Source organism: Cricetulus griseus, chromosome 6 (assembly GCF_003668045.3).
Source record: "Cricetulus griseus strain 17A/GY chromosome 6, alternate assembly CriGri-PICRH-1.0, whole genome shotgun sequence".
NCBI classification, from domain to species: Eukaryota; Metazoa; Chordata; class Mammalia; order Rodentia; family Cricetidae; genus Cricetulus; species Cricetulus griseus.
This window is the reverse complement of record NC_048599.1, coordinates 105,730,093-105,745,177: the sequence shown is the minus strand read 5'-3', so window position 1 is coordinate 105,745,177 and position 15,085 is coordinate 105,730,093. Positions and strand designations below refer to the sequence as shown.

General features: G+C 41.8%; 1 protein-coding gene across 1 annotated transcript in view; it reads right to left on the bottom strand.

The window, feature by feature from the left end:
• Positions 1 to 15,085, bottom strand: part of Lrp2 (LDL receptor related protein 2) — a 129,637-nt gene that overhangs the window by 26,737 nt on the left and 87,815 nt on the right. Inside the window, exons 51-63 of the mRNA XM_035447068.1 lie at positions 14,123 to 14,639; positions 13,243 to 13,395; positions 12,656 to 12,826; positions 11,490 to 11,713; positions 10,258 to 10,435; positions 8,763 to 8,959; positions 7,896 to 8,141; positions 6,824 to 6,952; positions 5,881 to 5,997; positions 4,524 to 4,640; positions 3,719 to 3,835; positions 2,863 to 3,000; positions 792 to 914 (exon numbers count right to left, since the gene is read on the bottom strand). Of these exons, the coding sequence (XP_035302959.1) occupies positions 792 to 914; positions 2,863 to 3,000; positions 3,719 to 3,835; positions 4,524 to 4,640; positions 5,881 to 5,997; positions 6,824 to 6,952; positions 7,896 to 8,141; positions 8,763 to 8,959; positions 10,258 to 10,435; positions 11,490 to 11,713; positions 12,656 to 12,826; positions 13,243 to 13,395; positions 14,123 to 14,639 (2,427 nt within the window). The remainder of the gene's footprint in view (positions 1 to 791; positions 915 to 2,862; positions 3,001 to 3,718; positions 3,836 to 4,523; positions 4,641 to 5,880; positions 5,998 to 6,823; positions 6,953 to 7,895; positions 8,142 to 8,762; positions 8,960 to 10,257; positions 10,436 to 11,489; positions 11,714 to 12,655; positions 12,827 to 13,242; positions 13,396 to 14,122; positions 14,640 to 15,085) is intronic.

Sequence of the window (15,085 nt, the reverse complement as noted above, 5' to 3'; positions counted from 1 at the left end):
CTCAATAGACAGATTTTTATACAAAAGTACAATCCAGTTTCTAATCTACTGGAGTTGAAGATGTCTCAGTGGTTAAGAGCACTGGTTGCTCTCCTTGAGGACCTGGATTCAGTTCTCAGCCCCCATAATGCAGCTCACAACTATCTATAACTTCAGTTCTAGGCAATCTGACACCCTCTTCTGACCTTCCTGGGTACCAGGCATGCCTAAGGTGCAGACATGCATGTAGGCAAAACACCCAAAGACATAAAACAGTAAAATATATACTTTCTGTCTTGTCTGGGAAATGGATTTACATATTCAGGAAGGATACTAGGTTAGCTGTGTTAACACCAGGGGTGCCTTACTTACTATGATCTTTTCGGCTGAGCATGAGAAGAAACCCACATTCACATACCAGATTAGCAATTAGCAACTACCGGCTGTGGAGTGGCCAAGCCTCATCTTTGACAACAAATAATCCATTAACTTGGAGGGTAACTCAACCAGTATTTAGTCTTTCCTCTCATTTTCTTATAGACATATGAAAGCAACTTATTAAATGCTTAAACACAGACTGGCATTTAAGGGGCATGGCAACATCTCACTCCAATGAGATAGGAAGGAGGTGGCAAGTTGGTGTCTGAGCCATGTATGTCCTGTCTGAGCCATGTATGTATTGTACTGTCTATGATATACTACCACAGATGCAAAGCAAGCCTCCTCAGCAGGACAAACAGAAACCCCAGAGGAACATCTTAAAAGAGATCAGGACCCTGGTTTCTGCCTTCTCCTTTCCCCATTTTGCTTACAGTGTTCTTCTCTCTCATCGGTTCCGTCTCCACAGTCATCCACACCATTGCACAGCTGGTGGCCATAAATACAACGACTGTTGTCACACCGGAAACGATGTGGTGGTTCACATGGAACATTGACTGAAAAAAAATGAAAAACAAAACTAGAAGTAGAAGTGACAATCTACCATACTCCAGGCTATCCCAGTACCAGGACCACTTCATTCATCATTTATTCATTCACTAATCCACTTGCTTATTTGATTACTCAACAAACACGTCTTGAGTCTCAGGTATACATACAACACTGCCACAGGTGCTAGATATACCCTAGCTATAAAGAGGAGCAAGAAAGACCCAGTCTTTATTCTCATGGAACTTCATTCTAGCAGGAAGAGACATTACACACAGATGAATCAATTACACAGGGAGCCCCCTCCTAGGGAATATATATGAAATACAACACAGGGATGTGGGTCAGAAAAGAACCCACAAGGGAAAGAGATGAATAAGGAAAGAACATGGTAGGCTTGAGCATGGTAGGCTTGATCTCTATGGTCAGGGCACAGTATAAGGAGAACATGTGTGGGTCATGGAGCTGGAAACTGCTGGTAAAATGACTACTTGAATTATTTGCTGTGAATGTCTGGTGCAACATTAGAAAAGAGTGTTAACGTGTCTGTGTGTGTGTGTGTGTGTGTGTGTGTGTGTGTGTGTGTGTGTACAGGCAAGCACACAAGCACATCCTTGTATCCTTACTTCCCCCAACTTAGCTGTAGATATTTTGCTTTACAAAGAGAAATATCTTCCTAAGGGTTTCTCTGAAATGTCAAGTCATGAAGTTAGAAAAAAAATAATAATAAGGCCAGGCAGTGGTGGCTCATGCCTTTAATCCCAGCACTCAGTGAGTCCGAGAACAGCCAGGCCTGTTATACAGAGGAACCATGTCTTGAAAAACAAACAAAATAAGAAGCAGAGCTAATTACGAACACCTAGGACAATATCAGGCAGTGCTAGAAGGCCACTGTGAAAATACAACTGTCATTGAAGTTCTCCGTGAAGGAAAAAAATATTCTACCATCACTCCCAGGAAAGAGAGTGAAAGGTGACATGAAGCAAATTCTCATAGCTACTTCACACAAGCCATCAGAAGAGGTCAGGCAGATATGACTCTCGGGTCCCTTATGAAACTTCAACTCGCCTGTGAATCACTTCCTAACTAGATTGCTGGGCCACATGAACCTAGCCAAGCCCATGAATTTGTATTTCTCGTATTTTCCTGACAAATACCACCATTCCCAGCCTGGGAACTATCACACTAGCTTTTCACAAGTGACTCCAAATGACAGCAACTTCACTCACTTTATTAAAGTCAGTAGTTCTCAACCAGTGGACCAATCCAAAAAGCCCTGGAGCTGGAGAGATGGCACATAAGAACACTGTCAGCTCCTCCAGAGCACTAAGGTTCCATTCCCAGCAACCACATGCAAGCTTACAGCCATCTGTAACTCCAGTTCCAGGGACTCTGATGCCCTCTTCTGGCCTCAGGTAACACTGTTCAATGTGTCTCACAGACATACATGTACACAAAATACCCATGCACATATTTGTTTTTAATTTGAAAAAAGGCCCCATTCTTACAAAATTCTACCTTGGTAAAATGAAGCCAGAAGAGTCCACTCATTAAAAACCAAATAAATACATACATATAAGATGGCCTTGAATTATTATGTAAATAGAAGATCGGGTCTTCAGAGGACGATGCCCCGGAGGACAGGGGGAGAGTACATCAGAAACAGAGCAGTTTACAATTTACCCCTACTCCTCCTCAGACTCCAACCTCAACAGGCCTGCCCCTATATATGTGCTCAGCCTTAATGCCTAAAATCTTGGATGTTCACCTGACTTCCAGAAGCTTCAGATGGAGAGCTGAAGCAAGAAGACTTAAGTGAAATGAACAGGATTGATGTGTATCCATCTGGCATCAAAATGCTACAACTGCCCTCCAAGTTCACACACTGCATTTAGGGAACACTGAGATATTGCCAGTCAAGACAATATCCATTCAACCCATCCCTCTCCCTCTTACAGCACAGGTGAAGCTCCTCATCAGAACCATCGACACAGTCGTTATCTCCATCGCATATCCAAAATGACTGGATGCACACATGGTTTTTACACTCGAACATGGCAGCTGGGCAGTAGGTACCATTTGGAAAGCGAGTAGCTGTAGGTAAGGAAGGGACACACACAATATATAAATGAGATTAACATACCCTACCAATTAGGGCTCCCTCAACTTTTGCTATTGTGGCTCCTTATTATTCATTACCCTGTTGCTGTGCTTTGAGATTAAAAAGGGATGTGTCTTGGCTGAGCATGGTAGTACATGCCTTTAATACCTGCACTCAAGAGGCAGAGGTGGGTGAATCTCTTTGCGTTCAAGGCCAATCCGGTCTACAAGGAGTTCCAGGACAGCTACACAGAGAAAAGGGGTTTTCTTAAGGACATTTCTCTGAGCCCAGTTTTCAGTGACACAAATCATTCCATAGGCACTTGCCACCTATATCGGAACTGAGGGATTCTGTACATCATGCATACATCAGAACACTTTAATGCTGTAGACTTTCAACCCAAGTTCTGTATGTGTTCATTCACAGACAGAGCTTTCTTCACCTGAAATGTTTTTGTCCAATTAGTGATTTGTATAATAGCTAATAATTCATAGTTGGTACTCTATTTAAAATATTCCTAATTTTCATTTTTCCTTTGTGTGGCCACTGCAAACAACTGGAGATCCTAAGACCATTGGGAAATGACTCAGGCAAACTGAAAATAGTCAGAAGGCTGAATAGAACACACTTATACTTTTAAAACTAAGAAGTGGATTGTGTCCAAATTACCATTCCCATGCACACAGAACCTCAAGTTAAGTAGGCACTTACGACAACTGGATTCATCAGAAGCATCCAAACAATCTGCTCTCCCGTCACATGTCAATGAATTTGGCACACAATGTCCACTCGTACACTGAAAATGTTCAGGATGGCAGGTCTTCATCTCTGAAAAGATCATTATTCCCAGAAGATCTCATGGTATTAGATGCATGGAGAGACCATCAACAACTCCCACCCACACCCTGTGGCTGACCCACAGCTCATTCACAGTAAAAACAGAAAAACTCAAAATTCAGCTCTCCATTCAGTAAATGGAGATAAGCAATCCTACTGCCCTATTAGCTAATCTCACCTCTTAAATTTTTCCTCAAATAATAATTCCCCCAAAGCCAGTATTTAGATTTTCTATCTCAATGCTCTGTCCTCTACAGCACGGTGATCTTTGGTGGAAAACTAATGTGTTTATTTGGAAGCACATGGGAATGAAGGTCTGCTTCTAGCTTGTATCTAAATTAAAATGAGATTTACAGATACCCTTTCTTGCCCGGAGATGATGGTGGTGCATGCCTTTAATGCCAGCATGTGGGAGGCAGGAAGATCTCTGTGAGTCTGAGACCAGTCTGGTCTACAGAATGAGTTCCAGGAAGGCCGGGTCTACACAGAGAAATCCCTTCTTATTTTGTCTAGCATTATGATCAGAAGTTAAACAGAGAGTACAGAAAGTGCAGCAGACACTGTGTGAGAGGGAACTTCAATACTGCATAACTTACATGTGTCATTGCACACTAAAGAACCGCATCAACACTAGAGTTTGAAGTCCCAACACTGCAGAATGTAAGCCCCTCATACTTACCACAGTCCCTTTCATCTGAGTTATCGCCACAGTCATTTTCTTGGTCACAGACCCATCGAGAGGGGATGCATTGCTGATTAGCACACCGGAACTCACTCTCTGAGCACTCCCGAGGAACTGAAAAGGAAAGCCCCATGGCCATCAGTGTGCACTGGGAACCCCGTTGAGGAGACAGGCCTTGGGAGCTGTACCCAATTCTGACCTGAGATCCAGTCCCATTCTAAAACAAAATCTTCTGCCTCACTGGGCATGGCACACAGCCTTTAGTAGCAGCACTTAGGAGGCAGAGGCTACATACTGAGTTCCAAGCCAGCCAGAGCTACATCGTGAGACCCTGTCTTTAAATAAGAAACAATCCTCTGCCTCAAATCCAAGTCAAAAAACAACAGCCTAACTGTCATCTAAATGTGCTTTAATTGCAAAACTCTAGCTGACCTATTACAATATTCAAAATGAACTTTATTTTCTTTTTTGTTCATGTAATAGTAGTGGAGATTAAACCTGGTGCATCATCCATGAAGGACTAAACTAAATTCTCTAACTCATGCCCATAATTTTTTTTATATAAACCTATAGGGTCTCACTAAGTTTCCTAGGCTGGCCTTGAACTCACACAGTGTGCATGTGACCTTCTTCCTACAGACTGGGAAGTACTACCCGGACTACCCACTTTGTATTAACAAGTATAAGCTGGTTGATACTTTCAGGTGTAATCAATACCCTAATTCTCCCAATTGCCTCTGGTCAAGCTGAACACTTCTTATAGAAGGTAGCTAAAGTATATAATGAAAAAGAAACCTGAAATTGAAAAATCTATCTTGAGCCAGTGATAACTGCTCAGCTGGGACTTATTTTCCAAACACACTTTATCATTCAAAACTGAATACTGAGTGTAGTGTGACCTATGACTTCCTTCCCCTGGCTCATGTCCCATCCCTAGTTCTCATTAAACATTCTAAGAGAGTTAGCTACTGCAGGAATGATAACCATGCAAAGAGAAGAAATAATTCTTCCCCTGATATTAGGACCACATTGGGAAAAGGTCCTTAGAGCCAGCACCTTCCCCTACTTCTCTTTTGGTTTTATTCATCTTATTTTATTCATCTTTTGCCAGATTTGTTTTAGAAAAAAAAGTTAAGAAAATAAATGCAACAGACTAAAAAAAAAAATAGACTTGATCAGATAACCTCTTCACAAATACCTTCTCCCAAAGCTTAACTTATTAACATTTCAGAAGAAAAATATATACTTTCATAGCCCAAAGAACTAACACCCCACCCTCTGAGGATGAATGGAATTAGTTGAATTATAAACAGACATCCCAGCCCTGGTGGCTCATAGGGTCCGGAGCACTCACCACAGTTCTCCTCATCTGAGCTATCTCCACAGTCGTCATAGGCATCGCACTTCCAGCGGAGAGGGATGCAACGGTGATTTCTACATCGGAAATCCCCGGGATTGCATGGCACCGACTCTGCAGAGAGCAAGCATTTTCAAGAATTCATAAGCCGAGTTCCCAGCTCCCTTATGACACAGTCTGAGAACTATGTTTGCAGGCATATGGATGGCCCTATCTTTACTTTTGGTGAGGGGTAGGGGAGGTTGAGACAGGGTATCACTATGTAGCCTTTGCTGTCTTACCTACCTCTGCCTCAAAGATTAAAAAAAAAGGCATGTGCCACTGTGACTGACCCTGAGGCTATCAGGTTTAAAATTGGCAAGAGGCTTAAAATGGAGTCAAAGGAACATTGCATTTCATTGCCTCTAGTAGGTTTAGAGCCAGTGTTATTAAAGTAACCCATTATCTTTTTTTTTTCTCTTCTAAACAATACAGACTCAGACACTTTGGTTTCAAGAGACCGTACATACTTAATTTTGACAACTTCCATTAATTTGTTTGGTCTTTTGTCCATAAGTTCTTTCCATGTTGCCAGAGTGACTACAGCTGCCCAATAGATGGTTATTAAAAAAAATCACAAAGACACTTAAAATATACCAGTCATGAAATAATACATCTAGATTTGGGAATACCTCCTCTGAGGCATGTTGCACCTTCTACCATCTGTGAGATCAGACAAGCTATTTAGACCTGTCATGTATGAGTAAGGATTCTACATCTGGGAGAAATTAAACATGTTCTTTAACTTATTGCATGCTTTGGGACCAGATGTCATTTCAGATGACATGAATTAAGTTTCCTCCAATAAATTCTTTTCAGCAGCCTACATAGGAAATCTATCCTGATGAGAGCAGCACTTGACACTGACATTCTCCTCCCCAGACCCTGGAACCCTTCCTACCACAGCCTTGCTCATCACTGTTGTCCCTGCAGTCATCAACACCATTGCACACTTCCCACTTTGGGATGCAGCGGTAGTTAGTTTTGCAGCTGAATTCGGTGTGGTTGTCACAGTTATAAGCAGCAGTCACTGAAAAGCAAGAAAGCAAGAAATGAGAACCGGAGTGCCAGTCCTGTAGGAAACAGCACCAAAAGGCTCCTCACTGTGGTTATACAGAGGACATGGTACCAGCAGTCAACAATTACCAGTACAACAGAGCCCTAACTTTTCTGGCTGTCTCTGTACCATTCATTAGTGTTGTGGTGGAGTTTCAAATGGAAGGGGCCTGTGGTGGTTTGAATGAAAATGGCATCCATAGGTCCATAAAGAGGGGCACAATTTGGGAGATTTGACCTGGTTGAAGTAGGTGTGGTCTTGTTAGAAGAAGTATGTCATGGGAGTGGGCTTTGAGGTTTCAGAAGTCAAGCCAGGCCCAGTATCAATCTCTCTTTTTGCTGCCTGGAAGATCCAGATATAGAACTCTAGGCTACTTTGCCAGCACCATTTCTGCCTGTGTGCTGCCATGCTTTCCTCCACAATGATAATGAACTAAACCTCTGAACTATAAGCCAGTCCCCATTAAATGCTTTCCTTTATAAGAATTGGTGTGATCACAGCAATAAAGCTGTAACTAAGACAGGACCTGTACCTAATTTGGGTAAAACCCCTGAACTGAGATGATGCTTCTGTGTGTGGCAATATGACCATTCACTTATCGAGAGCCTCACTTTATTCACATATAAAATGGTTAAACCTCAGGTTCCTGAGCACAGTGTTTCTCAAATGAAAGGTGCTCCATATACCTTGTTATTATCATGTTCTGCATGACACTTAGTGCCATGCTTGGGAGGTATGGCCAGGGTTCATATAAACAAATAAAAGCTACCCCAGTATGCTTTATCTGGCAGTGATGGAGTTTGCAGGGAAAGACAAGAAAGGGTATCCCTTTCCCTTGGACTGAGGTGGAGGGGTGTGTCCCCACCTGCTTGCCTCCCTGCTCTGGTTTTCCATGGCCCTGCCCCAGGGAACTCACTGCATTCTTGGACAGGCTCATCTGAATAGTCTCCACAATCATTGTCTACATCACACTTCCAGCTCTGAGGGATACAGCGGCCATTGTTACACCTGAACTGGCCAGGCTTGCAGGTCCTGCTGGCACAGTGTGAGCTGTCTTCATCAGAGTTATCCTGGCAATCATTCACCGAGTCACACTGCCAGGCCTCTGGGATGCAACGCTTGTTGGCACACTGCCATTCATTGGATTCACACCGGTGATGCTCTGCAAACAAGGCATTTAGTCAAGAATGGGAGCACCCAGTTCACACTAGTACAATCTGGAGAATTCTATCTTAACTTCCTTTCACCGGGTCTACATTCTAATGTATTAATTGTTGCCAAGGACCAATATATGGACAGATCTTCTCATTAGAATAACTAACAGTCTCTTATTATTATTTGTTGTTGTTGTTTTGAGACAGGGTTTCTCTGTGTAGCCCTGGCTGACCTGGAACTCATTCTGCAGACGTCAGACTCACAGAGATCCTCCAGCCTCTGCCTCTCAAGTGTTAGGATTAAAGAGTATGCACCACTACCACCTGGCATATGACTACTCCTGATGTATTGAGGTAACCCTTTTAATAAAAAATAAATAAAATGAAGTCTTTGTTTTATTTTATCTTTCTCAATGTCAGCTCAAGGAGGATTCTATCCTAGCACATAGTGGAAACCACCCATACAGGCAGCCTACAATTGACCCTAGAAATTACAATCAAAACCTCTATCACAATAGATACAGGACAGGCCCTAACTTTTCTCCAAGTTTTTTGACCATGATTTTGGATTGATTCTACAGAATTAACTCCAGAAAGGGGCAAAGAGGGCATAAAGGAACCCAACATACCACAGAGAACCCGGTCTTCATCAGAGCCATCAGCACAATCCTGGTGAGCATTGCACAGGGCCTGGGGACTTGTGCAGTTGCCATCCCGGCACTGGAACTGTCCCAGACGGCAAAAGCGGTGTGGGCACAGATCTGATTCATCAGAACCATCAGCACAGTCTTTCTGTCCATCACATTTCCACCATATGGGGATACACCTGTAAGGAAAGTATAAAGCCTGTAGAAACTCACCAAGGGCATTGACATAAGCAATATCCACATAGAGAAAGGAATCAGACCCAGAGTCCAAAGTAATGGGGCAGGGAAAGGGATGGAGTTTAGACCTATGCTTTTAGAAACTCACTTTCCAGAGTGTTTTCTGGAAAGCTGGAATGTTCTAAAGATTACCGAGTGCTTATGTCACTACAGAAATATGCTAAAGTCTCATGGAGGCTTCTCCAAAATTGATAACATCGTGGACTACAAATTAAGCTTTAACAATTAGGAAAAACTGGAGATAATTTCTCTTTAGACAGTCCACAGAATAGGGAAAAGACTTTATCTACTCTAATTCAGATTTTGGGCAAATACCCAGAATTTACAACGAACTGCAATACCCAAAAACCAAAAATGACAAATCAAACAGACAGATCTTTAAAGAAAAAACACAAACCACCAAACCCCAGTCAGAATGGCTCTCATCAAGAAATCAGACAACAAATACTGGCAAGTATTGTGGAGTGGAGAGTCCTACTTTACTGCTGGTGGGACTGTAATCTAGTATAGCAAGGATGGTAAATTCTTAAATTAGAAATAGACCACTGTTCTCCTATACCCAAAGAACTTCATACCCTGCCATAGAGATACTTGTGCATGTACTTATTACTTCTCTATTTACAATACCAAACAAATGGAACCAGTTATGAAGAACTAAATATGACATACATATACAACAGGGTTTGCTCAGCTACAAAGAAAAAATGAAGTTTGTAGGAAACAGATGGATATAAAAAGCAATTGCACTGCTTCCCAACTAACTCTTGATTGAATTCCCCCAGTGGCTGACACAAATGGACAGCAGATGGAACCCCTGGCAATGATAGCAGTGTACATTTAAATATACTCCAGCCCCAATCCTCAGTTTATCAGAAATAATTTCCTTCTTAATAAACACTAGCCTATTTATTATAGGCATTATCTCTGTTAGTAACAAATTTCTTTTACTCAAGAAGACAGAAAGTTTGATACCACCAATGAACCAAACCAATTAACCAAAATCTCAGTTGATGGAAACCTATACCCACAGTACTCAGAAGGCAGAAAAGGAGGATTGCTGTGAGTTTCAGGTCAGCCTGGACTACATAATGAGCTCTAGGCCAATATGAGTTACACAGCAAAAATTCATCTCAAAAATCCAAAAAGAAAATTCCCTACCCAATTCACTTAGCCTCAAAGGTCAATGTTTGCCCAAGAAGAGACAAGCAATGTGAAAGGGGGGAGGAGGGGTGTGCCTCACTTTTCATTGTTACCACACAGGAACTGTGTGCTGGAGCACATGGGCATACAAAGTGTTCTATCTCTCAGCTGAACAGTCTGGAAGTCATCTGGACATGCGCAGGTGAACCCTTTCCCTCCAGCTTTGATGAGGCACAGATGAGAACAGCCACCATTGTTGTTACCACAGGGATTGTTCACTGTGAAAGGCAAGAAACTTTGAGGTCACATACACAGAGCTAGACATGGAATTTATTACTTTTTAACTAAAAGAAAGCTATAAGATTTTTATCATTTTCCCAATTTGTAAATAAGACCGGTAGTGGTTCTGATGTTTCTCAAAGTCCTGGGAAGTAAACAGGTTGCATTCATGTGCAAGATTTCCAATGTGAGTTATATTTCTCAGCAGACACTATCAATTTCCCCTCTCGCCCCAATGATTTGGACAACTGAACACTGTCTTAATTTTTCCACTCATTGCTTGAAAACAAAGATTAACTTAACTTCCAGGAAGACTATATCAAGAATACTAACATTCAGAAAGAAATACTGAATACCATTACATTGATAGAATTATTTTCCCTTACTTCTAAGTTTTTCAGATGTTTGTGGCAAGACAAAGCAGACCCAAAAGGCCAACCTGTCCCCTGGAAGTACACTGCAAATCTCTTCTGGATTATGTCTAAAGCATTACTTAATTTTAATTGAGTGAACTAGAATAAAGGTCCACAAAGAAAAAAATGTGTGCTCTTCCAGCCACCATTATTTTTTTTAGAAGATGCAAATAATAACATTTGGATGATACAAAACATGCTATCATATGCAGACATTTAGTAACTATTTCAAAATGACTACAATTTCCTTTTAAATTTGACTTCCATATTAAGGGATAATTGTTAAAGGTGTTACAATTGCATACTGATAGAGATACAGAATGTCCTCATTTCGGTTAATTATTTAACTCAGCTTAAAATACAACAGTCCTCCCACCAAAATACTAACTGTGGGATGCCTATAATTTGCTTAGGAGGCGTGGTCGGGTGAACTCAGCTCAGGGTCAGCCTGAGTCTAAAAAGTTAAGAGCTTAAGCTGTAGCACAATGATAGAGTCCTTATCTAGGATGAACAAGGCCTTAGGTTCTATCCCAACAAACAAAATATAATGAACTCCTCTTAACTCTCATAATGTGTTTCAATAAGCTCCCTGCAAATCCTGTTCCATAAAGCAACTGAACCTTGATCATCACCTACTCACCAATTGGCTGCCTGTACGGATGGTACACGTGGATGTCAAAGGGTCTGTGCGTTGTGTTTACCAGCACTACCCTATTTGATCCATCGTATTTGTTGCCCTTTTCAACCGTCCTTGTATTCCAATCTGTCCAATAAACGGTGTCTTCAAAAATGGTGATAGCATAGGGGTGAGGCAGTGTTCCATCATACACTGTATGCCGATGGTGGCCCTCCAAATCAGAGAACCTGGTGGCAAGAACAGGGTAACCCCTCTTGTCTAAATGTCATCCAGCATCAGTGAGTGAACCCATCAATTAAGAAAATTTTACCCCTCTGAATCTCTAAGGAAAACAACAACTAAACTTTAATGGCAAATGACATAAACACTGAAACACTCAAAAATTGGAATAGCCACAGATATTGACAAAATCACCAGTTCCTAGTTGTGATGTGGGTATTATGGGTTAATAATCTTTTATGCTGATTCTACCTGATTTCCTAAGATGGCCATCATTCTATTCTTGTTACCTAGATCATTGTGTGTGTGTGTGTGTGTGTGTGTGTGTGTGTGTGTGTGTGTGTGAGAGAGAGAGAGAGAGAGAGAGAGAGAGAGAGAGAGAGAGAGAGAGAGAGAATTGTATGGGTGTGTGTGTGCATGAATGGGTGTGCATGAGTGTGTGTGCATCAGTTCGTGTGTGTGTGTGTGTGTGTGTGTGTGTGTGTGTGTGTGTGTGTGTGTCTAAGTTTGGGTATATGTAGATGCCTTGGGTATATGTAGAGGTCAGAGGCATCAATCAGATTCCCTGGAAATAGAGTTACAGGGAATTGATTGTGAGCCATCATGCATGGGTACTAGGAAGAAATGAACCCAGTGCCCTATTCTGAATTGCTAAGTCAACTCACTAGCCTCTTGTCATTCTATCCTCACTTTGTAGGCAGGCAATAGCCATACACTCATTCTCAGACTCAGAATACAGCTCAATTAGTAGAAATTCAAAGTCATCCCTAGCTGCATCGAAAGCCTGGGACCTATCAGGTATACATGAGATCATGTCTTCCAAAAAAGGAGAGAGCTCAGAGTGACTCAGAGGGCAAATATAGTTGATGAGATGAATCCCCTGAAAGCACAGCCTTGCTATTTTGTAATTATTTACTCAGTCAGCTTGATTGTTTTCTCAAGATACATACTCAATGTAACCCAGGTGAGCATCTGCCCAGTACAAGAGATCGTTGGTGTAATCAATGGTGATGGCATTGGGCCATGTTATCTTGGTAGAGATAATCACAGACATATTGGTTCCATCCATGCCAGTTCTTGCAATGAATGCTCGAGAACCCCAGTCTGCCCAGTAGACATGCCTGTGGGAGCAAACACAGAGGGCTCAGGCCCTGAAGCCAAAAGAGACAGCTGTTCTCCATCCACAGAAATGAAGTTCCCCTGTCTCTCAGAAAGGAAAAAGAGCTGGCAAAAAGTATCCACAACAGCAATGATGGTGAACAGGTGATCCTCAAAATGGACAATAGTGGATTTCAGTGACTTTTATGCCACTGAAATTTTTTATGCTACTGAAATTTTTCCATGCATGCAACTCAAAATATAAAAAGTTACATCGTTGCAAAAACAAGTGTCCAGCTGATGGGTATCATTTAAATGAGCCACACTAACCCATTCACCAAGCAGCAGAAACAGAAGACAGATCCCAGCCCATAAGCAGCTACATGAACAGGTGACTAGATACATAAGAAAGGGGTTCAAGGTGACAAAGGGGCAATACCCATTTTTAGGATGAAGGACAATTCCCCTGGGATTTCTAAAGCAGAAGGTATTGTTAGCATCCACACAGTGCTGGGCTAGCATTTTGCGGTTTCGACCTTCAAGGTCAGAGACAAACAGGCAATCCAGGGTGGCATCCAACCAATAGAGTTTTCTGCAATGAAAAGATAGGGCATACCATTACATACACATACAGCCCAGTTCCCTATCTGAGCTCTCTGAGAGTCACACATACAGCTGTTTCAAGGCACTTTTCCCAAACAAAAGATGGCACAGGGAAAAGGCTATTAAATGTTTCTATGTACCCCCGGTGAAAGGACCAATTCCCCAGTGACCTGAAAACAATTAGAACTTTTAATGTTTTTACAAATTGCATTGATGGGGGATGTTCTTCTTCTCTTATTGGTTGATGAATAAAACACTTTTTGGCTAGGCTAGGAGATGAGAATTCTGAGAAAGGTAGGCATACAGAGCCCACCAAAAAACAGTCACCATGTAGATAGCACAAGGGAGTAACAGATCCAGGCATTCTCTGGTAAGCCAAGACCATTAAAAATACATAGATTAGTAGACATGGGTTAATAATTAAGAGAGAGCAAGCCAATAAGAAGCCCTAGCCACCGGCCAACAGTTTTATAATTAATATAGCATCAGTGTGTTTATTTGGGGCTGTAGCGGCTGTGGGACCTGGAGGGAAAAGAAACCAGCAACATTGCATGGTTGGAGGGATGTCTCTTTGGATAAGTAGGACCTGAATCCTCAGCAAAGACACAGCAGTACACTTCTCCAATCCCTGTGTCTCTACATACACAGCCAGCCTGGCACATACAGTGGTGAACAACGTGGAAGGCAGGAACTCATTCTAGAGGTTCTTTTCTTACCTGCTGACCCAGTCTACAGCCAGACTTTCAGCACGCAGTAATCTGTGGCTTATGATCGTCTCCCGGTTTGTCTTATTCAAAAACATGCGCTCAATGATTTTCTTATCGGTGTCAATCCAGTACAGCCTCTTTTCTACTCTATCAAAGTCCAGAGCCACAGCATTGCCCAGTCCTTGCAAAATCAGGGAGTAAAGTACACCATCTGTAGTTAAGTTTCTCAGATAGTAACGGTTGCTAAAGATGAGATAGGGCTCGATGTTACTATTCTGCCGACAGGTCTTCCCATCTGGCTCACGGATGTAGCCAGGGGCGCACTTACAAATGTAGGAACCTACTACATTCTCACACTTCTGGCTACAGAGTTGGGGTGACTCCTTGCATTCATCAATATCCACGCAAGTGCGTTTGTCAGACATGAGCTTGTACCCAGGGAGACAGGAACAGTAGAAGCTGGTTATGGTGTCTGTACAGTTGTGGTCACAGCGACTGATTGAAGTGTCCTGGCACTCATTAATGCCTGCGAGCAAAAGACAGTTACTAGAGAACCTAACCTAACCATGAGCCCACAGTTACACTCAAAATCAGTATTCCTACTAGACAGTGCCAAGTCTTAACGAATCACAAATAAGAGAGGCCGCTGGGATTTTCAAGTCAGTAATTTTTCAATTTCCTCCCTAGCATACTCTCTAATTATTTACACAATGTCTTAAGTTTCTATAATCAAACTCACCTAGATAACACATCACATTTAAAACTATTTAAACATACTTAAAACCGGAGAAAAACTAAGTTTAATGTTTAAAGTCTAATAAGGCTGTTAATTTCTGTGTAACACAGTAAACTTTCTTTTCAAATGTGTTTACAGCACATTTGAAATTTTTTAATAATAATACATGCACACATGGATTTATACATTAATATTAACAGTGTGATATGCATTAATAACTGCCATTCATTTTTCCA